Source organism: Pristis pectinata, chromosome 6, assembly GCF_009764475.1.
Source record: "Pristis pectinata isolate sPriPec2 chromosome 6, sPriPec2.1.pri, whole genome shotgun sequence".
NCBI lineage: Eukaryota > Metazoa > Chordata > Chondrichthyes > Rhinopristiformes > Pristidae > Pristis > Pristis pectinata.
In genome coordinates, this window is record NC_067410.1 from 100,907,322 (window position 1) to 100,935,313 (window position 27,992).

Sequence of the window (27,992 nt, forward strand, 5' to 3'; positions counted from 1 at the left end):
AAAAGGCATAACGAGGTAGTGTTCATGGGTTCATGGATCATTCAGAAATCTGATGGCAGAGGGGAAGAAGCTGTTACTAAAACATTGAGTGTGGGTCTTCAGGCTCCTGTACCTCCTCCCCCACGGTAGTAACAAGAAGAAGGTGTGTCATGGATGGTGAGGGACCAACATGATGGATGCCACCTTCTTGAGGCACCACCTCGTGAAGATGTCCTCGGTGGTGGGGAGGGTTGTGCCCATGATGGAGCTGGCTGAGTCTATAACCCTCTGCAGCCTCTTGCGATCCTGTGCATTGGAGGCTCCATACCAGGCTGTGATGCAACCAGTCAGAATGCTCTCCACCGTACATCTGTAGAAATTTTTAAGAGCCTTTGGTGACATACCAAATCTCCTCAAACTCCTTCTTCGTGATTGCATCATTGTGTTGGGCCCAGCATAGGTCCTCTGAGATGTTGACACCTAGGAACTTGAAGCTGCTCACCCTTTCCACTGCTGACCCCTCTATCAGGACTGGGGTGTGTTCTCTCGATTTCCACTTCCTGAAGTCCACAGTCAGTTCTTTTGTCCTGCTGATGATGTGCGAGGTTGTTGTTGCGACACCAGTCAACCAGCCAATCTATTTCACTCCTGTAGGCCTCCTCCATTCCATCCTCTCACTTCCTTTGTCACTGTTGTATTTGTTACAATGACAGGATTTCCTCCACACATCTCTCTGAGATGTCTTCCTTCTTCCTGAATCATAGTATCCCCTCTATCAAAATGGATGTAACTCTTGACAGCATCTCATCCATTTCCTGCACCTTGCTCCTGCCCCCTCCTCCTGGACAGAACAAGGATGGATTTCGCCTGGTCCTCCCCTTCCACTCCATCAGTCTGTGCAGTCAATGGATCATCATTTGCAATTTCTGACTTCTGCGACCAGATTCCACCACCAGATATATCTTCCCCCCCCCCCTTCAACAATTAAAAGGGGCTGTTCCCTTCAGACTCCTGCTCTTCTGTCCCCACCAACCACTCTCCTTTTAAGCCAAAGTCAAAGTCGAGTTCATTGTCATTTGGACAAGTACATATATGCACAGGTGCAATGAAAAACTTACTTGCAGCAGCATCACAGGCACAGAGCATTAGATACACAAAATTCACAAAAAAAACATAAATTACTAAGTATACATTATGACACTTCCTTAAGTAACTGCAGGAGCTAATCACCTGACCCTTTACCTCGTTCCTCCACACCACCCAGGAACCCAAATTGCTTTGTGGAATGCCTGCAATCTGTCCACATGAGTAACGCTGAGGTTCCGGCTGACTGCTACCCTAACTCCCCACCCCACTCCCACTGTGACCAATGCAAGGCTGACAAACACAATGAGACCAGCAGCACTTACAGGATGATTGGGATCATTGAGCAAATCAGGTAAGGCTTCGAGGTGTCACAGAGACTGGCAGTACCTATTAGAGTGCCAGTTAGATTTGGAGCAGCTCCCTTGGGAGTGGTCATTTTGAGAGGGGCTGTGAGGTCCAAGTGCTGCTGTTGAGGTCAAAGTGCAGGCTTTGGTGAGCATCAAGCTTCACTGAGGAGGCTGAATAGTGACCTTTCTCTTTCTTTTTAGTAGAAGGTCCGGGATAAAAATGATACAGAGGTTAGGGCAATGATGAGCTTCCTTTTCAGACTGTGGGAGATCAGGGACATATCCACTGGCTCTGGTGACTATACCTGTGGAAAGTGTTTCAGGATGTCAACCATCCCTCTGCCTCCAGAGATGGTGCCTGACCTGCTGAATTCTTCCAGTGGTTCATCTTTTGATTAAGTTAATGATAATTGGGCACTTTGAAAACAGTAATCAGATTGGATAAAGTCAACGTGGATTTGCAAAATGAAAATCTTGACAAATCTATTCACTTTTTTGAGGTTGTAACTAGTGGGATAGATAAGTGTGAAACAGTTGATGTGGTATATTTGCATATTCTGAAGCCCGTCAATAAGGTGTCACACAAGATAACTAAACAACATTGGAGTTGATGATATTGGGGGGTGGCTTACTGCTGCAGATTGATGGGTTAATGGACAGAGGAATAAGTGAGTCATTTTCCAGTTGAGAATCTGTGATGTGGGGATGGGTGCCAGGCTTCAGCGTTTCATAATTTACATCAATTGTTTGGATGAGGGGAGGAAATATAATATCTTCAAGTTTACTGATGATGCCGGTGGCAGTGTGAGGAGGAGAATCCAGGAAGGCAGCAGAGGGATATAGATGGGTAAGGTGAATGGGCAAGGGGCAGACAACGGAAACCAATGTAGAAAAATGTGAGGTCAGTGACTTCAGCAGAAAAAATAGTAAAACAGACTGATTATTAAATTACTAAGAAAGGTTGGTGTTTAGCAAGATCTGGGTATCCTAGTAGGTGAATCCTTAAAAGTTAACTTGCTGGTATGGTAAGCCACTATAAAAGCAACTGATATGTTGGTCTTTATTCTAAGAGGATTTGAGAATGAGAGTAGATTAGTCTTCCTCCAATTATATGGGGAATAGCAGGAGATCACGTCTGGAATATTGTATACCCTGTATAAAGAAGGATATGTAAGGGAGTGCAAGAAAAGTTCAAGAACCAGTATATAACTTGGCTATGATGGAACCGGAAGGATGAGAGGCACAGTTTAGGTAGGCAGTGCTGCAACATGTACTTGTTGATGCAGAGATCATCACACCAGCAGACACTCCTACCCCTTGGGAATTAAGTTTGGTGTGTATGGATAAGCAAAACAAGCTGAGGATCTGTTTGGATCTCTGTGATTTCAATAAATCTGTGAGTTTGAATGGGTATTCAGTGAAGAAAATTGAAGATATCCTGTCTTCTGTTTGCTGGATGCCAAGAATGGATCTTCCCTGTAGAATCTGATAGTGAGAGGTTGGAAGCTGAGGTTGCCTTTTGGAACCAGCACCACACCTGGAGAGCTTCAGTGAGGTTGGATCAAATGTTTAAAACACTGACTGAAATAAAGACCATGGTAGATAAGATTCTTGTCTTTGGACAAGACAGAGGACAGGATTGACCATAAAGAAGGATAAGAACTTTGAGGAACAAAGAGAAGCAACTAAAGTGCAACTTGCAGAAACTAACACTCAGACTGATGGAGGTTTCATTTGGTCACCACGGAGGAACTCAAATCATGTCCAGCAAAGGTAAAGACAAATGGAAATTCCAAGCCTGACAGATGTTGCTGGGATCCAATGATTATTTGGATTTGAAAATTACCTGTCTCATCTGAGTGCGACAACTAACGAGGAAAGATGTTGAATGATGTTGGATAGACATCTATGAACAAGTAGCCCAATGAATCAAAACAATGGTTGCAGCAGAGCCAGAATTATGCTATTTCAATGACACTGTAAACTGTTGCCTCAGGAAAAGTTCTTGGAGGAGCTCTCATACAAGATAGTCAACTGACAGATGGTGAGACACGCCATACCCAAACTGAAAAGGAGCTTTTATCTGTTACATTAGGGTAGGTGAGGTTCCATTAGTGCACATGTGGGAGAAGTCTACATGTGCAGATTGATCACGAACCCTTTGAAGAGATTGTGGTGGAGAATCTTCATCAAACCCCACCAGACTACAATGACTAATTCTATGCTTGGACAAATAGACTGTGCCTGATACTTAAACTGTTACCATCCAGGCTGTAAGATGTATATGACAGACACACTGAGTCCTGAATATCTTCCTGCAGGAAAGATAGATCACAGGCAGAGAGGACTGGAGATAGTGAATACACTGAAGGATTTGTTCTTGTGTTGAGGGATGATGAAAGAATACGATCTTCTTTATTAGTCACATGTACATCGAAACACACAGTGAAATGAATCCTTTGCGTAGTGTTCTAGGGGCAGCCCGCAAGTGTCACCACGCTTCCGGCGCCAACATAGCATGCCCACAACTTCCTAACTCGTACGTCTTTGGAATGTGGGAGGAAACCGGAGCACCCGGAGGAAACCCTCGCAGACACGGGGAGAACATACAAATTCCTTACTGACAGCGTTGGGAATTGAACCCGGGTCACTGGCGCTGTGAGGCGTTACACTAACCACTACACTACCATGCCTGCCATGGAGCAGCAAGGCTCATAACTTAATACGATGCTGAAAAAGTTGCATGCAGTTGTTACAAGAATATGTCCCAAGAAGCAGAAGGAACTTCCACTCAGTCTTGACCCAAATGTCCCAGTTCAAGATGCTTTCTACGCTTCTAGAGATTATTTTCTAGAGGTGAAAGGGCAGTGGAGGACTGAGATGAAGAGAAAATTCTTAAAGTGTTGTGAATCTTTGGATTTCTCCAGAGAGTTGTGGAGGTTGAATCATTAAGTATATTCAGGGCAGAAAATGATGGATTCTTAGACTTTTGGGGGAATCAAGGACAATGGCAACTAGGAGAAAAGCATTAAGACAAGATGAAGCATGGTCTTCCTGAATGACAGAGCAGGCTGGAGATTCTGTATGGCCACTACTGCTCCTATCAGTAAGGAGACCCCATCCACTGATTGCTCAAAGGTAATTTTGCACACAGCAATTTGGTGTAGATCTTCTGTCAAAAAAATGGTGCCTCTGGCTGGAAAAGAATGGAACATAGATTGATCTATTCATCATAGTGTGTGCCTCCAGTACCACATCGAAACAAAATACAGGCTTGCATATCAGAATTTCTAGTGTGCCATTATTTGGAGTTCTGCATGCAGTTCTGGTTGCCCTGCTATTAGAAGGATGCTATTAAACTGGAGAGGGTGCATAAAAGATGTACAGGATGTTACCAGGATTGGAGGGCTTGGGTTACAAGGAGAGGCTGGGTAGGCTCGGACACTTTTCCCTGAAGCATAGGAAGCTGAGGGGTGACATTATAGAGGTTCATAAAATCGTGAGGGTCATAGATACAACAAATAGCCAAAGTTTTCTCCCCAGGGTGGGGGAATCGAAAACTAGAGGACACAGATTTAAAGTGAGAGGGGAAAGATTTAAAAGGGAGCTGAGAATCAACTTTTTCACTTTGAGCATGGTGAGTATATGGAACGAGTTGCTGGAGGAAGCTGTAGAGGCGAGTACAATCACAGCCTTCAAAAGGCGTTTGGACGGTTACATGGGTAGACAAGGCTGAGAGGGATATGGGCCAAGCACATACAAATGGTACGAGATCAGTTAAGCAAGGTGGTCAGCATGCAGGAGTTGGGCCGAAGGTCCTGTTTCCATGCTGTGTGACTCTATTTCTGCCTATTTCTTGGCTGTGTTTGAGTAAGGCATAGATCCTGCCCTAAGTAGGCAGGGTAAGTACTGGGAGTATTTATGGCCATGCAGCAGCAGCTCCCACCCCAGGCTTAGTAAAAGTCCCAAAGGAAAAGTAATGCAATCCTGCAAATTGCTGGAAATATTCATCAAAACCGAGAACATCTGTGGAAAAGACCTTTCATCAGAACTGGGAGTGGTGAGGGAGAAGGAATTTCTGTTCTACTGAGAAAGAGGAAGGAAAAGGATGAATAGTGAAGGATAAAAGGATTGATAGCATTCACAAGGCAGCCTGTTCAGTACATTACTGTGACCTTGAACTTCTCTTGCTTGTCACTTTAATTCTCCACCATTCTCCCACTCTTCCCTCAGCCTCCAACACTGGTTCACTGTTCAATGCAAGTTCAAGTGATACCTCATTGCCTTTACAGTTCCCTACAGCATTCGCAATTCAACCCTGAGACCAACGGTTTATGATACCGTGCATTTGTAACACTTTTCATGTTTTTATCAGAACACCAGCATCCCTAGTATTTTGCTCAGATGAAGTTTCTACTCCTCTCATTTGCATCACTTCCAGACTGATCTCTTGTTCCTTTACCTTGTTTTCTACCTTGGAATATCTCCGCTTTTGCCAGTTATTCTTTCTTGCAATCTCTGCACCTTAAGCCTTGCCATCTTCAAGTTCTCCCAGTTCCAATGATAAGCCATTGGCCTGAAACATTAACTCTGTTTCTCTCTCCACAGATGCTGCCTGACCTGCTTAATATTTCCGGCATTTTCTCTTTTTATCAAAGCCACCACTGAGGCAGGGGTGGTGGACGAAGCGTTTCTAAAGGGAATTGGATGGATACTTGTGGGGAGAGGGCAGGAGAATGGGACAAATGTGACTGCTTTAACAGGTTATCAAGAAGGCAAATGGAATATTGGTCTTCATTGCTAGAGGGATTGAATTTAAGAGCAGGGAGGTTATGCTGCACCTGTACAGGGTACTGGTGAGGCCGCACCTGGAGTACTGCGTGCAGTTCTGGTCTCCTTACTTGAGAAGATAGACTGGCTTTGGAGGTGATGTAGAGGAGGTTTGCACAGTTGATTCCTGAGATGAGGGAGTTATCCTATGAGGAGAGATTGAGTCGTCTGGGACTATACTCACTGGAATTCAAAGAGGGGATCTTATAGAAACATACAAAATTACAAAAGGGATAGATAAGATAGAGGCAGGAAGATTGTTTCCACTGGTAGGTGAGATTAGAACTAGGGGACATAGACTCAAGATTTGGGGGAGTAGGTTTAGGACAGAGATGAGGAGGAACTTTTTTACCTAGAGAGAAGTGAATCTGTGGAATCCTCTGCCCAAGGAAGCAGTAGAGGCTACCTCATTAAATATATTTAAGACACTGTTGGATAGATTTTTGCTTAGTTGGGGAATTAAGGGTTATGGGGAAAAGGCAAGTAGGTGGAGTTGAGTCCACGGCCAGATCAGCCATGATCTTATTGAACGATATAGCAGGCTCGATGGGCTGGATGGCCTACTCCTGCTCCTATTTCTTATGCTCTGACAGCAGCTGGCATAGAATAGATGAGCCAAATAGTTTCCACTTGTCCTGTGACAATGCTACGAAGATTAACTTGAAATTTGAACTGGGCAGTTTGATTTGTTGGAAAAATCAGCCATTATATTTAGAAAAGGCCCAACGACCGTTGTAGCACCCTTACTCCAAGCCACCTCTCCCCTTCTGCAACTCATTCCTTGGAAATGCTGAATGCTTGAAATGCACAATGAAAATCATGAGGCATACATCATACCAGCATTTCTACCTCACCATGTGTTGGGGTGGGTTTAGTGACTGATGTCACTGGAACAACCCTACTTTCGATGTTCCTCTTCAGTCTGTCCAGCTTCAGCTGCTTTACCGTGACCACTAAGTGTGCCATGTGTAACAGACCTCTCTAAAGTCCCCCTGGAAGCATCATGCTACTCCAGTCATTGCGCTTCCATTTAATGTTTAACTAAAAAAATTAGGTTTTGCTGAGCTAAGAAACAAATTAAATGTTCAGATATTTTAAAGGCATTCATTAAGCACATTGTGTTTCTGAAATTCCAAAGACCCTTTACTCAAATGCATTGCCAGCAACCAATGAAGCCAGATCGTGACTTCTGATTTTCTACTGCCATAATAAAAATAGACATAGGTTTTGATGGTCTGATATTTATTAAGTTACTAAATCCCCTAGGCAAGATAGAAAAACAGTTTAGAAAAGGCAATATCAAACACAACCAGAATCATTAAGGCATTTGATTTACACAAAAGGTTAATGATAAGTGAATTTACTATCCAATTATACATGTAACATATTATCAAGTGGTTTATCATATTTGAAAAATATACAATATTCTAAAATTCCGCAAATAGATGAGCTATTATATTATATATTTATTTATTAGTCATATCTACATCGAAACACAGAATGAAATGTGTCTTTTTGTGTTAATGTGCTGGGGCAGCCCGCAAGTGTCGCCACTCTTCCAGCGCCCACAACTCCTAACCCTTACGTCTTTGGAATGTTGTAGGAAACCGGAACACCTGGAAGAAACCCACGCAGACACGGGGAGAACGTACAAACTCCTTACAGACAGCGGCGGGAATTGAACCCGGGTCGCTGGCACTGTAATAGCATTACACTAACCACTACATTACCGTCCCACATATATTTCATACTGTATATTATATGTTTATGTATATTCTGCAGTAAATTGGTTCCATGAAAAAGATTGTGATACTTTGCTCGGAATAGCTAAGAAGAGAAAATAGTGCAATTTGTCATAGTTTTGTTTGCATATAAAACAAAGTCGCTCCATGTGAAGAAATAAAAGGCAAGTTTTCTGCTCTTCCCCACTCCTGCTTAAAGCCTCTAATGCTCAGGGCATTTTGAAATATTGTGTGCAGAGGACAGTATATACACAATGCAGACCACTCACTTAAACTCTGAATTAGGACAGAAAGTTATATTAGCTGGGAAAAGAAAATTGCCTCTTAAATTCTGCATCCATCAGTTGAATTGGATACCCAATCTGATGCCTTGAAACTGATTTGTTCTGTTTCATATCAATGATTCACATTTCTCAAACGATGGTGGAAGAATTGAAATGAGCTTTGTAATCTGTTTCAATCTCTGTAATTAAAATCATGAAAAAAAAAACATTAGTAGCAGTTTGTGGAATTGTCAGAACTCAAATGCTACAAAATAAAACAAAGAGGAAAATGAGCTCAGATACTTACAGCAGAGATATTGCTTCATAGTTTGCCAAATCTTTGCTCACTAATTGTTTTTCTCAAAGTACAAAAAATCCTATGGGAAAAAAAATAATTCCAATTAAATTAAACTGACCAAAATCTCTGTTCATTTTCAAACAAAATCACAAAAACAGGCATACTTCCCCAAGAGTCCAGGTTAATCAACATTACAATGTACTTAATTTACTGAGAGGTAATAAATCATTTAAATCTTCACAATCCTTCTGACCAAAACCTCTAACTACGAAACCTCTAAATATAATCCAATATAATATTCAGTCATGATTACTTAGATATCGTGGTTCTCATTATAATGCTTTCAATGTTCTTTGAAGCATTTGATATTTCTTTGTACTTCGCCTTATAACCTTCAGCAGAAGTTGGAATCTGGAGCAACAAACAATCTGCAGGACAAACTCAGCAGGTCGAGCAGCATCTGTGGGGGAAAGGAATTGTCAACGTTTTAGTCCTGATGTACATCCTGATGCAGGACTTTGACCGGAGACATGGACAATTCCTTTCCCTCCACAGATGCTACTTGAGCCGCTCAGTTTTTACAGCAGATTGTTTTTAACCTTCAGTCTATTTTTAACCACATGTTTATCCTGCTCCTTTGAATTGAGTTCCTGCAGTATCAACATTTTTACTGACCACCAGCGTATCCCACAGAGGAAGAGGGGTAACTGACCAATTGGGGGTCAGTTGGTATCTCCCTTACCTCTGAGTCAGAAGGTTCTTCAAGCTGCCCTGTGAAACCCTCTGCTCATAATAATTACATCTGTTTCCACAATTACCCCATTCCCTCTGGTACATGGATGTTCTTTTTGCCAGAGAGACTCGATCACTGGGCTCAGATCTGGGAAGCATTTCCCCACGTAATAGTAAGCAGCTGGGATTTCCATGCAAAAGCTTAAGTCCCAAAATTGTGGTTCATGGTTTGGTCCCCATTCTAATGTTGTGCTCATCAAGTAGTGGGGAATTCCTGCACCTTTTCATGGCAGTGCAAAGTTGTGGCATATCCTTATCAGCCGTGGTTCGGAATCTTTATTTGTATCCGGTTCTTTGTTGGACCTGCATAGAGATTCCTTCTTCGCTGATTCCAACAAAGGACAGTGACTGTGAGGGATTAAGTGGTAATGAATTTAGATTTTTAGGAAATTTTTCCATCTGGTAAAAAAGACACTGACTATTTACCCTATCTATGCCTCTCATAATTTTATAAACTACTATCAGGTCTCCCCTCAGCCTCTGGTGCTCCAGAGAAAACAATCTAAGTTTGTAAAATCTCTCCTTATAGCTAATACTCTCTAATTCAGGCAACATCCTGGTGAACTTCTTCTGCACCCTCTCAAAAGCTTCCACATCCTTCCTGTATCACGGCGACCAGAACTGCACACATTATTCTCAATGTGGCCTAGCCAAAGTTTTATACAGCTGTTAACACAACTTTTTTACTCAACACCCTGACTGATGAAGGTAAGTATGCCATACCCTTTCTTTACCAGCCTATCTACTTGTGTTGGCACTTTCAGGAAGCTATAGACTTGCGCCCCAAGATCCCTCTTGTACATCAATGTTCCTAAGGGTCCTGCCATTTACTGCATACTTTCCTCTTATATTTGACCTCCCAAAGTGCAACACTCGCACTTGTCTGGATTAAATTTTTCACCCAGAGGATTGTTGCAATCTGGAATGCACTGCCTGAGAGTGTGGTGGAGGCAGGTACTCTCACAATACCTAAGAAGTATGTAGGCAAACACTTGCATTACCAGAGCATAGAAGGCTGTGGATCAAGTGCGAGTAAATGGGATTAGTACGGATGGTTAGCTGATGGTTGGTATGGGCATGGTGGGTCGAAGGCTGTGCTGTGTGACTCTATTACACTTTCCACTGGCTTCAATGGGAACTTAATTCAAGTTTCTGTGAGGCAGGCAGCCACTCTGATCTATTAGTTTTCTCTCAGGTGACTTAAAATGATTTCCAGTTCTTGAGTGTTATATTTTCCAAGAAGTGATTATGAGAGGGCAATCTACATCTGCAAGAGGTTTTCTGACAAGATGGTGATGTGGCAGGAGAGAGAGAGTTTTTTTAAGTTATTTCACTCTCTTAATATCGTTCACACCTTGTAAAGAATAATAAACTTTGTTTAAATGTTTCTTCTTTTGTGATCTGGGTGCTATTGGCAAAGGCTGCACTTATTGTCCAATGCTAATTGTCCTTGAAGTAAGGATGACAGATTTCCTCTTCTTAAGGCCATTGGTGAACCAGAAGGGAACATTTCCCAGCAACTGTGACTGAAATCTACCAGGAAATGCCCAAAGAATTGCACTGTGGCTGCTTTGACTGTCTGTGATATGGAAAAATAGAAAGAAAACATTTGCTTGACTTGTGCTCCAATAGGTCATGGAAAATAATTATCCCTTTGATGGAAGTTTTGGCATCTTCCCTTCTGCAGAGATTAACAAGGCCCAGAAAAGCAGTGACGCTTTCATGCCACTGAGAAATGTCTGAAAATATTTTTCTTCATTGGGGGTAGTGTGTAACTACAACTTGTTGATGTCCATTTCATGATTGTCACAGCATAGAACATAGAGAACATAGAACATGATAACACAGTACAGGCCCTTCGGCCCACAATGTTGTGCTGACATTTTATTCTGCTCTAAGGTCTATCTAACCCTTGCCTCCCACATTGCCCCTTATTTTTCTATCATTCATGTGTCTATCTAAGAGTCTCTTAAATGTCCCTAACGTATCTGCCCCCACATCCTCTGCAGGCAGAGGCACCCACCACTCTCTGTGTAAAAAACCTACTCCTGACATCCCCCTTATACCTTCCTCCAATCACCTTAAAATTATGTCTCCTCGTGTTAGCCATTGTTGCACCAGAGGGCAGACATCCGAGACATAGTGAGGTTTTCCATTAATATTCGACATGATCTAATACTTTGGTAATGCTAATTCACAGAGCAGCAGGATTACTCTCTTAAACTATTTTGACCACTGTCATGTTCGGCATGAATTGGAGATCAGAGGATAATGCCTGTGCTCGGCAAAGTACACGTCTACAGAGAAATGTAATGATAGAGACGCCATTGAATTATCAGTGAGATGGACACCTAAATAATAAATGTAACACTTGGTTGGATCATTAAGTTAGTCATAAGCTTTATACAACAGATTCCGAGAACGTTTGAATATGAGCAGTTGTTTAGAAGTCTTACATAACATGGTTGCACAGGGAATTACCTAGCTGCATTTTAAGACTTCCAAATAATTGCGTAATTGTTCCCAGATTATGTTGTGATTAAAAGGATTGTTTATTAAACTGTTGGACAGCACATTTATATTGCAGCATATCTGACAGCAGCATTCTTTTAGAAACTTTAGGAACACCATGTGCAATGACTCTGATACACTGTGGTACCTAGACACTGGGGTTTATTTGAGAGTTACTGCCTTCAATAAAGCGTTCCAGCTCCACTTCAGTCTGATTGCCTGTGCTTGCAGCAAAAAAGAAGATACAAACACTGCATGTAGAATGAAACAAAGGGCTCACCTGATCTCAGTGCATTGTGGGGGAGTGCTACACGTGCATATGTTATACAAATGTAGAAATATGTTATGTGGCTAATGTGTGACTGTGTGTAGTGAACTTCAATGGCCATTGCAGAAGCTAATTTCATGTTATGTTAATTGTGGATGTGGTAAACTGCTGTAATTCTGGACAGAACTGACACGGCATCAAATCCCCATTCATTTGAATGGTGATTCTAAGCCTGGAAATGAGAAGAAATGCAAGTCATTTACTTTACTTATTTCTCATTTTGGTTACATTTGATATATATTTCTTAATGTTGTAATGTGTTTGTCATTTTATTTTTTAATTCCTAAGGAATTAATTGATAGAACATTTTCAGCAATTGTAATGGTGTGGAGTTAATCTGTTACATGACTCCATCCAATGTGAAGGTTACAGGTCCTCCCCAGGTTACAAAAAAGCTCTGTTCCTGAGAACTGTTCATAACCTGAACAGCTTGCAAGTTGGAAAAGTCGGTTGCCTGCCAATATTTTAAAATAAAAACATCGACCAACCAAGGGCAACATGTAGTTAAACCAAGGCATTCAACTAAGCCATTCAGATATTGCCGCAAACTGAGTTCCCACAACGCAGGAGATGCCTGCAGCCTCCCGGCAGCCAGAAAATCCATCCCACCAATCTCCCGAATGCTCATTTGTACATATGGGCTGTACATAAGTTGGGCGCTCGTAACCTGAGGAGAACCTGTACGTTGAAAATCAAAAAAGACTGCAGTTGCAGGAAATCTGAAATAAAGACAGAAAATGCTGGAAAAACTTGCCAGGTCAGACAGCATCTGTGGAATGAGAAACAGGAAACCTTCAACCTGAAACGTTAGCTGCTCCTCTTTCCATAGGTGCTGTCTTACCTGCCTTACAGCATTTGCTGTTTTTACCATTCAATATTATGCGGTTGATTTTGCAATCTATCTGCTATTATTGAAGCAACAAAACAACATACTGGAGGAACTCAATGGGTCAGCCAGCAACTGTGGGGGGAAAATGGACGGTTGGCATTTTAGGTCAAGATCCTTCATCTAGACTGAAAGATAGAGTGGAGATAGCCAGTACAGAGGTGAGGGGAAGGGATGGAGCAAGGGCACCAATGCTCAATACAGGAGAGCATGGCTTTAAGGTAATGGGTGGGAAGTTCAAGGGAGACGTCAGATGGAGGCTTTTCACCCAGAGAGTGGTTGGTGCATGGAATGCGTTGCCTGGGGTGGTGGTGAAGGCTGATCCGTTGGTCAAGTTCAAGAGATTGTTAGATAAGCATAGGGAGCAATTTAAGATAAAGGGATATGTGGGAGGAAGGGGTTAGATAGTCTTAGGAGTGGCTTGAAGTTCGGCACAACATGGTGGGCTGAAGGGCCTGTATTGTGCTGTATTGTTCTATGGTTCTAAGAACCGGCAAGTGATAGGTGGATCCAGGTGAGGGGAAAGGGGTGAGTTCCTCCAGCATTTTGTGTATTGCTCTAGATTCCAGCATCTGTAGTATCTGCAGTCTCTTGTGTCCCCATCTCGCTATTATTGAATCAGAGAATCATAAAGCACGGAAACAGTTCCTTCAGTCCACTGAGTACATGATGACCATCATGAACCATCTACACCAATCCCATTTTAAAATGAAAGTATCCTTAATAAACAATCCAGGGGCCAATGAGAGATGACAACAGGTTCAGATCACTGCAGAATTCCTTGTAAGTAGTAACTGCCTCTGTATCTAATCCATTTACTGTGTAATCTTTTTTGAATGCTTGCTGTGGATCACATTTTTATTCTATGACAGTGGAAGAATTAGATGAATCTCCACTGCTGAAGGAAATAAATTAGTTTTTTAGAGTAGTTTATGCTTGTCTGTTCTTATCTCTTCACAATATTGAGCATTCAAGATATTAGGTGGATCTTTCTGGGATGTAGGCATGGGGATCAACAGAACAGGAACTCACTTTCAAGAAGCATCTTAAACATTGTAATTTGTCGCAAGGTCTTAAACGCATATACAAAGATTAGGAAACAAAATAGGAAAAGACTGTTTGCTGGCTTTCCAAGACCGAGGGTTAGAGTTTACCTTCTCCCCTCACTCCCCCACCCATCGGGCCACATATGGGATCCCCACGAGAAAATCACTTGTATCCACCTAATAAGAGCAATAGCACAGCATTTTATTGGCTAGATCCCACAGGAACATGCCAGCAATTCCATGTGGAGCATTGTCAACAAACTCTGGGACTGTCTTACATAAGGAGGCAACAGGGCAGATGATCAAAAGAACAAAACATGCTGGAAATACTCAGCCATTCAGACCAGCATCTGTGGGGGGAGAACCAGAGTTAATGCTTCACCTTGATAAGTCCCAAAGGCCAATGCCTGATAATCTTAACTCCACTTCTCTCTCTACAAATGTTATCTGACCTTCTGGGGAGCTCCAGCTTTCTTGTGCAGATTTCCAGTATCTGCAGCACTTTTTGGGAGAGAATTCCAGATTTTAGGGATTTGGCAGTTGTTCACAGTGGAGTAGTTAAAACAGGGAATGTGAAAGATGCTAAAATTCAAGGAGTGTGGATAACTTGGAAGGTTGGCAGATTGGAGGATGTGCAGACAATTGAAGGGATAAGAAGTCTGAGCACTGTGTTACTGGAATGGAACTAATATAGGACAGCAAGCACTGGGACATCAGGTCAACAGGACCTGGTATAATTTAAAGTTACTGGCAGCAAAGTTTAGGGTGAACTTAAGCTTAAAGAGTGTTGAACAATGGAGGCCTAAGGGCTAAGTTGGATGACCTGTCCAGAGATGAACGGTATGGATGAGGGTATCAGCAGCTGATGAGCTGTGGTGCGGACGGAACTGGATGATGTTATGGAAGGGGAAGTACATGGTCTTAATGGTGTTGAATCAAAGTTCATCTCTGGGTCAAATAGTGCATCTCTGGGTCAAAAGTTGTGAACAGTCTTATCACTCTCAGACAGAAGGCAAGGTGGGATTAGTCAATGGCTAGAGAGTAGATTTGGTGATTAGAACCAATGATAATGGTTTCAAAGATATGTTGTATTGATCTGTTAATACTTACAATTAGGAAGGTGGCAGCTAGCAAAGTTGCTTTCACCTTCACGTCTAGATCCATGGGGAACTGGATCCCAAAGTTATCTGCATCTGTTAAAAGTTCTTTCAGTACTCCAGTCCACTGCTTTGTGATTTTGCCAATTGTTTCTGTTTCTTCAAGGTTGGTAACCTATTACAGGAGAATAAAAGTTAAAACTAAAGCTATTTGTTATGTCATTTGATATGCCGTTTACACCTCACAAGGCCATTGCCTCGTAAATGGCCCAAATCTTTACCAGGAGCAGGAGTGAGCCATTTCATCCTTCAAGCCTATTTCATTAGCCAATAAAGTCATGGCTGATGACGTAACTCAAGCCAACTTTCCAGGAGAGTCCTGGGACTAACTAATCTTCATGCTGCTCTCTACACTGCCATTTTCAAAACTTTTCCAAGTCTTAAATGTACTCTGTGACTGAGCATCCACAACACTTTGTACAGAGATTTGCCCAGTGTCAGCAAAGAAATTTCTCCTCAACTCATTCACAAAAATGACCTTCTCCTCCCTAGTTCTAACCTCTCCAGGCATGGGATCAAACTCTTGGCATCAGCCCACTCAGGCTCTCAATGAAATTTATGTTCCAATGAGACCAGAATAAACTCAAGAGTATTAACTGTCTACTCTGTAAAGTTACACCAAGCATTTTGAGATGTTGCAGATGGGCAGTTGGAAACATTGCCCAAATTTTCCAATATAGGCTTGCAAGGAACCTCTCTACATGGGTAAATGATCATGGAATGGGATTGATATACAATATTCCCTCTGGGATAAAATTATGACTTGAAATAATGATCCATATCAGTATTAATGACACTGGTATATAAAGGGAGCCTGTGGACAATTACTGGTAACTAGGTAAAGACGAAGAAACAACTTAAAATCTAGTAATCTGCAAGTTATCATCAATGGTATGAACTAGTGAGCAGTGAACAGATGTAAATGCATGGCTGAAGGGAAGATTTTAGATTCATGGAGCATTGGAACTGATCTGGGGTAGATGGACCTTATCCAGGTTGAATGTATTGCATTTCAACATGGTAGATTTGCTAATGTGCTTGGAGAGAATTTGGACTAATGTTGCAGGGGAATAACTGAAAGGCATTGAAGAAGATAGACAATGCTGGAAGACAGGGAATTAGTACGTGAATATAGAATGCCACAGGGGCTAGGAAAAGGTTACAAAGGAGTTGGACTCTGTTCAGTGGCACATATTTCAATGCAAGTAGCTTAGGAAATAAAGATGATTAACTGAAAGCCATGATGGATATGTGGAAGTATTATATAGCTGTTAAAGGAACATGGCTTAAAGAAGAGTGGGAATGATAGTTCAGGATTCTTGGGGTTATGGGAATTCTGGACAAGTTGGAGTGGCAGATTAAAAAAAGATGGGTAATCATAATGGTAAGAAGTAACAGCTGTGTAAAAGAATAATATGCTGGAAAGATTGACACAGCAGCTGTTTAGTTTGAACGATAAAAGGGACAATGACATTCCTCAGAATGCATTACATTCCTCAAACATTCAGAAGGAGGTAGAAGAACAAATATGTAGGCCCAATTCTGAGAAGTACTCAAACAACAGAGTCGAAATTTCAGGAGATTTCAACTGGCTTCATACTAACTGGGACAATAATAACGTAAAGATATAGGTAGTGCAGAACTCTTTTCCTACATTCAAGGGAACATTGTTTTGATCAACACATAACAAACCCAAGATGAACCAAGGGTTCTGAGCCTGGTTTTCGGGAATGAATTTATGCAGCTGGGCAGGTGAAAAGGGACGTTTGGAAAATAAACTTTTGTGGCAATAATCATAAATTAATTAGATTACTTACAGAAAAGTTTTGACGACGCTCTCAACTGGGAAGAGGCCTAGTTTATCTTGATGGGTAAACAGCCGTGTAGAGAGCAGCATGAAGACTAGTTAGTGCCAGGGCAGAGGACAGGGAGGGAGAAGGCTCTGAGTAAATAATTGTCATGAAGAAAAAGGATGGAATCAAAACTGGAAGAGTTAATGGCATTCTGGAACTCATTGTATAAAAGGGTGGTGCATACAGGAGCCATTATCAGGTTCTATGTAGACTTGACAAGCTCCTGCTAATGTTACAGGTTGAGATTAGTCTGTGAAGAAATTTCAGCTGGCAAAACCAGACTAGGATGAATACCCTCCTTTGTCATAATTTTCGATGCTTCTGTTTAAACACTTTGTATATTTCCCTGTGGGTCAAGTGGAGCAATACACAAAGATGTGGGAGGTAAGGAATACAACTCAGAAAGAATAGTACCTGGAAATCAACATCACCACAGCCACAGACACAGAAGGGGCCTCCAATCTTCAAAACAGGCTCTCTCTTCTCATTCTGAACTGTGAATTTTGGCAAAAATGGGTGCCATGTTTCAATGATATATCCGATAGGCTGGCCAGGTGGTGCCATCACTTCTATCTGTGAAGAAAAAATGTTGTGTTAAACATATTGTGGTCATTATTCAGAACAACCAAGCACGGGTGAAGTAATCCACTTAACAATGGCTGGTAGACGGACCTTTATAATAACAGGCTTTAGTTCTGGGTGATACACCCACTTTACCTGTGAACTACAATGGGAAAGGAGACAGAGCAAAAGGAAAAGAAACATAAAAAGAAAAAAAGTAATAAAGGAAAAAATGAACATGTTAATGGAGAAGGGGGTATGCCATATTTCAAGAAAATTAAAAATTTCCCCAACTGTCAGTGTGATCTCTACCTTGTTAAATATCCTGTGTTTGAAAAAGGCAGAAGAAATAAATGAAAAAAGCATCAGGTGTCAGAGAGAAAATGAGCTTGAAATAAACTGAAGTAAGAACATTACAGCAATTAGGAGGGAATAGGGTTACAGACTTGGACAATGGAAAGGTGCAGATGCAACATGAGAAGCTGTAAGACAGAGGGAGAGACACAGTCACACCTCATGGAGGCAGATGTGCCGTACACCTTTGTATAACATGGATAGAAGAAGAATAAAGCCAAGGAAAGACCTGCATTTCCATAGAACATTTCGCAACTCAAGTTGTTCCCAAATGCATATAAATCAATTTTAAAATGCTGTCAGTATGGGAAGTGCAGCAGGCAATTTGCACTTAGCAACTTCCCAGAAATAACAATAACAGCATGACCAGCAAATCTATTTTACTGATATTGATTGAGAGATAAATATTGGTCAGGGCCCAGGGGAGAACTCCCTTGCTCTTATTCAAAGGAGTGCCACGGGATAGCTTAAGTCATGATAAGGACAAATAAGCTTTGATTTAATGTCTCTTTCAAAAGCTACCTTGACCAACAATGAACACTTCCTTGGTGTTAAAGCAGAACATCAGCCTGGATTTTTGCAGTTATCTAGAAAGTGAGCCATGGAGAAACAAATCAGGAGGAGGAACTGACGGCTGATTGAATAGATGGATACTGAGGAGATCAGAAATGAATAAGAAAGAAAGAACGAGAGAGACAGCACAAGGGAAAGAGAGAAAAATTGAGGTAGAAGTGTTAATATTGAAAGAAGATCCAAAGTGTTTTATTTAATGTCCTTCACAGGGTGTGAATGTCACTGGCAACGTGGGCATTTATTGTCCATCCCTAATTGCCCCCTATCTATTTCAGAGGGCAGTTAAGGGACATTCAACATTGTAGGGTTTGGAGTCACCAGACAAGGTGGAGGGAAGGGGTGGAGCAAGAGCTGGTCCAGGTGAGGGAGGAGAGAATGGGAAAAGTGCCAGAAATTGGGAGATGATAGGTGGAAGTGACAACGGGCTGAAGATGATGGAGTCTGATAGGAGCAGACGGTGGAACTGAATTCTACCAGTGTTCTTGTATTCCTCCAGACCCCAGCACCTGCACTCTCTTGTGTCATCATTTCACATATGCTATTATAGATTTGAAATTTTTATTCCAGATGTTTTCAGTGGTTTTCCAGCAGTGATGGAGAAAACAGGTCAAACGGAACAGTTGAAGGAAGCATAAAGAGGTATAGAAATAGACAGAGCTCAGGAAAAGAAGACCTTTATATTTTAGTGCTGTTTGTGAACAACACCATGCGAGGTTAACTGGTATAAAGGTGCTTAATAACCTCACAGAAGCAGCACGTGCAATACATTCCTCAACAAAACTACTCACTAACCTCCTGCAAACAGCATGGACAGCAACAGCCAGTGCATTTCAAGGGCCGGTACAGACTCATGATTTGTTGTCCAAAGGTGTTAACAATCTTCATGTCAAAGGGGCGCATATTTCCACAGCAATTCCGAGTGCAGAAGTCATTCTCTTCAGCGGCAAAGTAGATCTGTTGCCCAAGGGCATTCTTAATTTGAAATTTGTTGTTGGTCTCAAATCCAGTTAAGGCTAAAGTAAACAGGGTGGGAGAAACAGTGAGTATGTAGTAAAATACAATTTGTTGATGAGGAACCAAGATAAAAGGTTAGACCCTCCCCAGTGCAGTACATAACCAAGAAAGAAGACAAGATGGATCAAATAATAATGGGATGACAGCATTTTAAAAATCTGTGGCTTTTAGCAGGAAGGATGAGAGATGGTATGGAATTTAATATTCATTACGCTTTTATTATAATGGTGACAGGGATAAAACCTGCAATTAAATCATAGAACCATAGAACCATACAGCACAAAACAGGCCCTTCGGCCCACCATGTTGTGCCGTCCATCAAACCACCCTCACACTATCTAACCCTTTCTTCCCGCATATTCCCCCATCCCACACTCCTCCATATGCCTATCCAACAAACTCTTGAACCTGTCCAATGTATCTGCCTCCACCACCACCCCAGGTAGTGCATTCCATGCACCAACCACTCTCTGGGTGAAAAACCTCCCCCTGACATCTCACCTGAACCTCCCACCCATAACCTTAAAGCCATGCCCTCTCGTCTTGAGCATTGGTGCCCTGGGAAGGAGGCACTGGCTGTCTATCTATTCCTCTCAATATTTTTTATACCTCTATCATGTCTCCTCTCATCCTCCTCCTTTCCAGTGAATAAAGCCCTAGCACCTTAAGCCTCTCCTCATATTCCATACACTCTAATCCAGGCAGCATCCTGGTAAATCTCCTCTGCACCCTCTCCAATGCCTCCACATCCTTCCTATAATGCCGTGACCAAAACCGAAAACAGCTTTGAAATAATTGACGCTTGTGTACTAAGAGATGGTTCCTTCAAGATCTTTTAAAGTATGGAAGGTTTTGACACAGCAAATGAAAAGTTCCTTTTCAAGTCATTAAAAAAGTTATCTTTTTAAATTGAGAACAGAGTGAGAATTTTTGAAGTTTTGTTTTAACTAAAGCATTTAATCTTTTGTTGATTTTTGCTTTCTGCAGAGTTTTTCTAGAACAGATCCCAAGTTACAGACAGCACAGCCATGAAGAAAGTAAAAGCAGTGTTAACGTGAGTGAAAAAAGTATCCAAGATGTCAAAGTTACATGTCACAAAAACAGAAGAGTCTGTAAAAACATGTCAGGTGGCGTCTGTGGAGAGAGGAACAGGGTTAATGTTTCAGGTGAATGACCCTTCATCTGAGTGAGTTGCTTAATGTGAGACACAAGTTGTAAGGAGTGTTGTACGGATGGAAAAAGAGGTAGAAAGGCAATAAGATTTAACTTAGAACTTTTGGCAGCTGAAAGCTTGGCTGAATCATCATCAGCGCGCTGAAGACTTGTTCTGTCTCACAGGGTTCTCAGATGGCTTTTGCCATTTTGCTCCTGTATCCCATTTCTCAGATCTCTGAGGGGTATCGTGAGCCATTAAATGGCCATCGCTCATCTTTGTGCAGCCAGTCTGAACAAAGGGGAGAGATAGGATAAAGCATCATGGCAGCTGCACAACTGCAGGTAGGCAATGCAATGGCTGCACAACAACTGCACGTTGGTGGACTGGAAGCTCTCATGTCAATGAACGCCCCCAGAGGATGTAGCATCGCCTGTGTGCAAACTCCCTGCATTGGTGTGAAGCCAATAGGAAGAGCAAACCTGGCAGCCTGTAACTGGTTAGTTATCCATCTAATGTCACTGTGTGCCACTGACTGCAGGAACCTGCAAAGCCCCCTGGCGGAAGTCCTAAAGGATCTTGAGACAAGGAGGTTGGGGGCGTGGATGACTCTGATAGCAGTTGTGGGGAGAGGGGGGGCATTTGACCTCTGACCCTGTTGTCAATAGACTGCATGTGTCTATTCCACCTGATTCAACACGCTGGAGGCTCTTCAGACGCAGAGCGACCTGACATATTGAGGGAGCTTATTCTTGGCCTGTGTCAGGGTTACAGCCTTTTGCAAGTCCTGGCTCTCTGCCTAGACTTACCACGGCAACAGCCTGTCAGCCACGGGCCTGCTCCAAGCCCGTGGCTGACAGGCTGTTGCCGTGGTAAGTATTCTGGTCGTCATAATCATAATCAGAGGTCCAAAGTAGAATGCCTGTGGCACGCTTGCTGGTCAGACCAATCAGAGCATTATAGCCAACAAAGCGGGGATGAAAGTGACAAACCATGAAAGGTAATTTGTAAAATTAATTAAAGTAACCTCTCAGGATGAGTACTGTGAACAAGCAGTAAAGTGTCAGCCATGAGTAGTGAGTATTTACTGGAAATCTAACTGAGAATTTAACAACTTGAAAATGACAAAATGCCTCTCATGGAAAGGTGTGTGCAGAATCTAAAATGTTGAGTTAACTCAGAACGTTGGTGGTGATGTCCCAAAGTGTTTGCATTTATCCCGGATCTTAAGCCCAGGCCTCACCTATGTATCCTATGTATTCACGTTCACTGCAATGCACTCCGCACCCCCCCCCCCCCCCCCCCACATATGTACTTTTAAGACAGAGGCAGATAAACACAAGGGGGTGAAAGATCACCATGGGTAGACAACAACGTGCAGTTGAGATTGCAATCAGATCACCCAGAACCTTATGATATGGTGGAACTAATTTGATGGGCTGAATGGCCTTCTTGCTCTAATTGATTTGTTGGGCTGTTTGTATATGTAAACACTGAAAGTTTTGCCTTGCAGATTCAAAATTTCCAGCTAGCCTTTCTTATTTTCTGGGATCAGAACCTCTTTCCTGTGACTCTGTATGTAAGAGTGGAATGCAGAGTTGTAGATTAAAATAAGATCAGGAGAGGGAGTACTAGTTCTATAGAAGCAAGCACAGTCTCAGCACTAGCAGCATGGATGGGAAATTAGCTGAGGAATAGAAAACAGAGTTGTAGTATATGGTTGTTTTTCACACTGGAGGATGGTAAACAGTGGTAATCCCCAGAAATTAGTGCTGGGGCAACTGACTTACTTGAACATAATTCTTGGACATAGAACATAGAACACTACAGCACAGTACAGGCCCTTCAGTCCACAATGTTGTGCCGACATTTTATCCTGCTCTAAGATCTATCTATCCCTTCCCTCCCATATAGCTCCCCATTTCTCTATCATTCATGTGTCCATCTAAGAGTCTCTTAAATGTCCCCAATGTATCTGCCCCCACAACCTCTGCAGGCAGTGCATTCCACACACCCACCACTCTCTGTGTAAAAAAACTTACCCCTGCCATCTCCCCTATTCCTTCCTCCAATCACCTTAAAATTATGTCCCCTCGTGTTAGCCATTGTTGCCCTGGGAAAAAGTCTCTGACTGTCCACTCGATCTATGCCTCTTATCATCTTGTACACCTCTATCAAGTCACCTCTCATCCTCCTTCTCTCCAAAGAGAAAAGCCGTAGCTCACTCAACCTATCCTCATAAGACATGCTCTCCAATCCAGGCAACATCCTGGTAAATCTCCTCTGCACCCTCCCTAAAATTCCACCTCCTTCCTATAATGAAGTGACCAGAACTGAACACAATACTCCAAGTGTGGTCTAACCTGAGTTCTATGGAGCTGCAACATCACCTTGTGGCTCTTGAACTCAATACCCTGACTAATGAAGGCCAACACTCCATATGCCTTCTTAACAACCCTATTGACCTGCGCAGCAACTTTGAGGGATCTATGGACCTGGATCCCAAGATCCCTCTGTTCCTCCGCACTGCGAGTCCTGCCATTAACCTTGTATTCTGCCTTCGAATTCAATCTCCCTTATCACTTCACACTTATCTGGGTTGAACTCCATCTGCCACTTCTCAGCCCAGTTCTGCATTCTATCAATATCCTGTTGTAATCTACAGCAACCTTCTACACTATCCACAACACCACCAAACTTTGTATCATCAGCAAACTTACTAACCTACCCTTCCACATCTTCATCCAAGTCATTGATAAAAATCACGACAGAAGAGATCCCTGCAGATCACCACTGGTCACCAATCTCCAGGCAGGATACGCTCCATCTACCACCACCCTCTATCTTCTATGGGCAAGCCAATTCTGAATCTCCTGAGTGTGTGCAAGGTACACACTTGTCATAAGACAATTGAACGGTTCCCTTATACAATGAGATGGACTATGACCTCACGATCTACCTTGTTGTGACCTTGTACCTTATTGAACTGCACTTTCTCTGTAGCTGTGACACTTTACTCTGTACTGTTATTGTTTTTACCTGTACTACATCTATGCACTCTGTACTAACTCAATGTAACTGCACTGTGTAATGAATTGACCTGTACGATCGGTTTGTAAGACAAGTTTTTCACTGTACCTCGGTACAAGTGACAATAATAAACCAATACCAATACCAATACCAATACAAGGTCTAACTTTGCAGATGGCATAAAAATTGGAGGTATGGTCGGTAGTGAGGAGGATGGGAATAGACTGTGAGAAGATATGGACGGCAGGCTGATTTGAGACAAACGTTAGTTGAAACTTAATATGCACTGAAATTTAATACACAATGATACACATTGGCATAAATAATGAGAGACAATATGGAATATTTAATATATTTGTAAAGGAACAGTAGGACCTGGGAGTACAATAGTCCCTGAAAAAAGAATGGCATGATGAAAAAATAGTTAGTAAGCATGGGATCCAGAGATTCCTAAGTAGAGACCAAAAGTAAAAATGCAGGCAGGTTATGCCGAAGCTGTGCAAAACACTTGTTAGGCCATTACTAGAGCATTAAGTCCACAAGGGTGTGGAGGTCCTGGAAAGGGTTCAGAAAGGATTGTCACGGATGATGCCAGGGATGAAGGATTTCAGCCACAAGGTTTTGCTTGAGAAGTCGGAGTTGTTCTCCAGCAGAGGAAGCTGAGAAAAGATTTGACAGAGTGCTTAATATCCTGATTGGTTTAAAACATGAGGAGCGGGAGTAGGAGTAGTTCAACTGTCTTTGCTATTCAATAAGACCACAACTGATCCAATTTAGGTGCGGTAAATGTTTGCATTGATGGATGTTTCAAGGACTGGAGGGGCATGGATTTAAAAATATGGGCAAAAGGTATAAGAACAGGAACAGGCCCTTTGGCCCACAATGTCTGCACCGAACACAATACCTAATTGTACTAAATTTCTTCTGCCTGCACATGATCCATACCCCTCCATTCCCTGCGTATTCACAGGTCCATCTAACAGCCTCTTCAACAGCACTATTGTATCTATTTCCACCACTCCTCCAGACAACCCGTTCCAGGCACCCACCAGTCTCTGTGTAAAGAGCTTGCCCCGCACATCTCCTTTAAACCCCTCTCACCTGAAATGTTTGTCCTCTAGTATTTGACATTTCTACTCTGGGAAAAATATTCTGTCTGTGAAGGGCAATATAAAGGGCTGATAAAGGGCAATTTGAAGAAAAAACTCTTTTACTTAGAAAGAGGTTATGGTCTGGAATTTGTTATCTGTAGGATGGTGGAAACAAAACTCTTTAAAGTTTTCAAAGGGGAACTGGGACTTGAAGGCAAAGGTATTTCAGGGCAATAGGGGAAGAGTGGGGTAGTGAGATTGCTCTACTGTAACAATGTGGCATATATATTTTTGGGATTGTACCTCTATGTGCATTATTACACTGTTCATGTTGAACTGGGCTGAACCAGATTGCTGTTTGGTGGTTAGAACACAGAGAAGAAACACTGTCTCTGTCTTTGTCTCAGTCTCTCTATCTCTATCTTTCTCTCTGTCTCTGTATCTCTCTCATTTCTTTTGTTTAATAAAGCACTTCATTCATTTATCTTTCAGTACCTTCCAGAGTGATACTGTATATCTATAAGCAGCTAGTATGGACTACATGGGCCAAATGACATCCTTCTGTGCAGAAGCAATTCTATAATTCTATGATTAATCATCATGTGGAAAAGCTGCCATCAAGGATTACTGATTCCTGCAAAGGCTTCTTTATAAAAAGGATGTCATCCTAACAGTAAAAAGAAACAAAGCATGGTGAGTGATAAGGCAACATTGAAATGGGAGTACACTTAAAGTAAATATTGTAAAATGTAAAACAGTCTGCTGATTTGCTAGACTTTGTTTAGCACAATTGTTCAAGATTGGTTTCACCCCCTGCTTTATCCCGATAACAACCTACCTTCCAACAATTCCACCTGCTGATGAACTAGAAGCTGATCGATCTATGACAGAAATATAACATTACAATAGAAATGAATTACAATAGACTGAACTGCAGAGAACAGGAGATTAGTGACATAACATTCTCAACATTTTATTTTGACACAGTGCAAGCTGAATTGATAACTTTCACAGCGTTGTTTTTCTTCAAACATCTTGACAGAATGAATTCTGATTAATGCTGTTCTCATACAAATGCTTAATAAGTTTGAACCCCAATTCAAGTCTCTGCTACACATGTGTTAAAATGTCTGATATTAGCATTGCTTTTCACAGATGGATCTTTGCTAAGATGCATTGATTCATGGTGTTATACAGAACGGAAACAGACCCTTCTGTCCAACTCATCCATGCCGACCAAAATGTTTATCTGCACTAATCCCATTTTCCTTTTGTTCTGTTTGTACCACTTTTGCTGAGTTTCCACAACTACTTTGTCATATGGAATAACTTTAGCACACATACTTATCCTATCAACAAGAAAATCACTGATTTTGGTGCCTTTCACACATACAAACAAGTCACTGTCATCTCTCTTGTTATGTTTCCTGCTATTATAATCATACCTGTATAATCAACATAAATGGTGCAATATTTGGTTATAAGATATCTATTAGTCACATGTACATCAAAACACACAGTGAAATGCATCTTTTGCGTAGTTTCTGGGGGCAGCCCACATGTGTCGCCATGCTTCCTGTGCCAACATAGCATGCCCACAACTTCCTAACCCGTACGTCTTTGGAATGTGGGAGGAAACCGGAGTACCTGGAGGAAACCCATGCAGACATGGGAGAACGTACGAACTCCTTACAGACAGCAGCCAGAATTGAATGCAGGTCGCTGACACTGTAAAGCGTTACGCTAACCGCTACACTACCGTGCCTGCCCAACTTCAATAGAGTTAACACGGTTGGACATAACTGCTGGTGTCACCAGTCAGTGGATGTTCATTGCCTGAATTGTCTGGGATCTGATTCTTTGTTTTGCTTTGTTCCCAAGAGTACTGTGGATGATACCTATTATCTGTGACCTTTTGTTTGTTCAGCTGGGTATCTGATACCTGAAGAAATCCAACACGGTGTGAAAACACCTTCAAAGCAGATTATTTGGAAATTATTCAGATTGGCTTAGACATGCATTGTCTCTCTGGTTGCCTTATTACAAAGGCCATGAAATTTGGATCTGTAGTGAAATTGCTTTGACATGTACATGAAGGAGTCTGTTTACACATGGCATGGGTATGACTTAGTTCAACAGAGAGCAGGGTCCAGGAAAGTTAAAAGCTTTTAGTTCCTCCTCTGAAGTGTACTATTAAAATTGGATCAGTCAGCTGATACAGGTATAAGGTAGGATAGGGGTAGCTGCTGAAGTTCTGTTTACTCAGGCCGTGAGGGATCAAAGTAAATTTTGCAGCTTCTATTAATTGTGGCAATGGGATTGTACCTTAAAATTGGCACCTCAGCATTGCTGCAGTCAGGACAGAAGCTTAATAATCATTTTTTAATTAATGCCAAACACACCTTTTAAGCTATCAATTATTATCTATTTCCTGAGCATATACAAATGTTAATCCAACCAAAATGACATTTTAATTGTATCTTCAATACAGCAGTCTTCAAAGAACCAAAGAGATCTCCATAGAGTCAGAGACTACTATAGCATGGAAACAGGCCCTTCAGCCCAACTCTTCCCTGCTGACCAAGGTGCCCACTTAAACTAGTCCCATTTGCCCGTGTTGGGTGTTTTCAATAGATAATGCAGACTTTGTTAGGTAGAGATCGTGTGAACAAATGAACATAGGGAACAGGCTCAGGAGTGGGCTGTCCAGTCCTCCGAGCCTGCTCTGGTATTCATTGAGATCATGGCTGATCTGCTTTCTCCATGCCATTTTCCAGCACTATCCCCATATCTCTTCATTCTTTTCATGGCCAAAAATGACCAATCTTTACTTTGAATGAACGCAATGAATGAGCCTCCACTGTTTTCTGGGGTTAAGAAATCCAAAGGTTCGCCACTCTCTGAGTGAAGAAATTTATCTTCATCTCCATCAGTCCTAAACAGCCTACCCTGTATTCTGAAACCATTACCCCACCCCTCCCACACTACACTCCTCAGTAAGGGGAAACAACCTCCCCAAATTTAGTCTGTCAAGCCCTTTAAACATTTTGTGTGTTTTGATGAGATCTCCTTTCATTTTTCTAACCACAAGAGAATAC

General features: G+C 42.0%; 1 protein-coding gene across 1 annotated transcript in view; it reads right to left on the reverse strand.

Annotated features, from left to right (window-relative positions):
* Positions 1-7,491: 7,491 nt before the first annotated feature.
* Positions 7,492-27,992, reverse strand: part of si:ch73-206p6.1 (phospholipid scramblase 1) — a 46,330-nt gene continuing 25,829 nt past the window's right edge. The window contains exons 4-9 of the mRNA XM_052017690.1: positions 25,733-25,775; positions 19,399-19,619; positions 17,533-17,691; positions 15,219-15,380; positions 8,555-8,624; positions 7,492-8,447 (exon numbers count right to left, since the gene is read on the reverse strand). Of these exons, the coding sequence (XP_051873650.1) occupies positions 8,595-8,624; positions 15,219-15,380; positions 17,533-17,691; positions 19,399-19,619; positions 25,733-25,775 (615 nt within the window). The 3' untranslated portion in view covers positions 7,492-8,447; positions 8,555-8,594. The remainder of the gene's footprint in view (positions 8,448-8,554; positions 8,625-15,218; positions 15,381-17,532; positions 17,692-19,398; positions 19,620-25,732; positions 25,776-27,992) is intronic.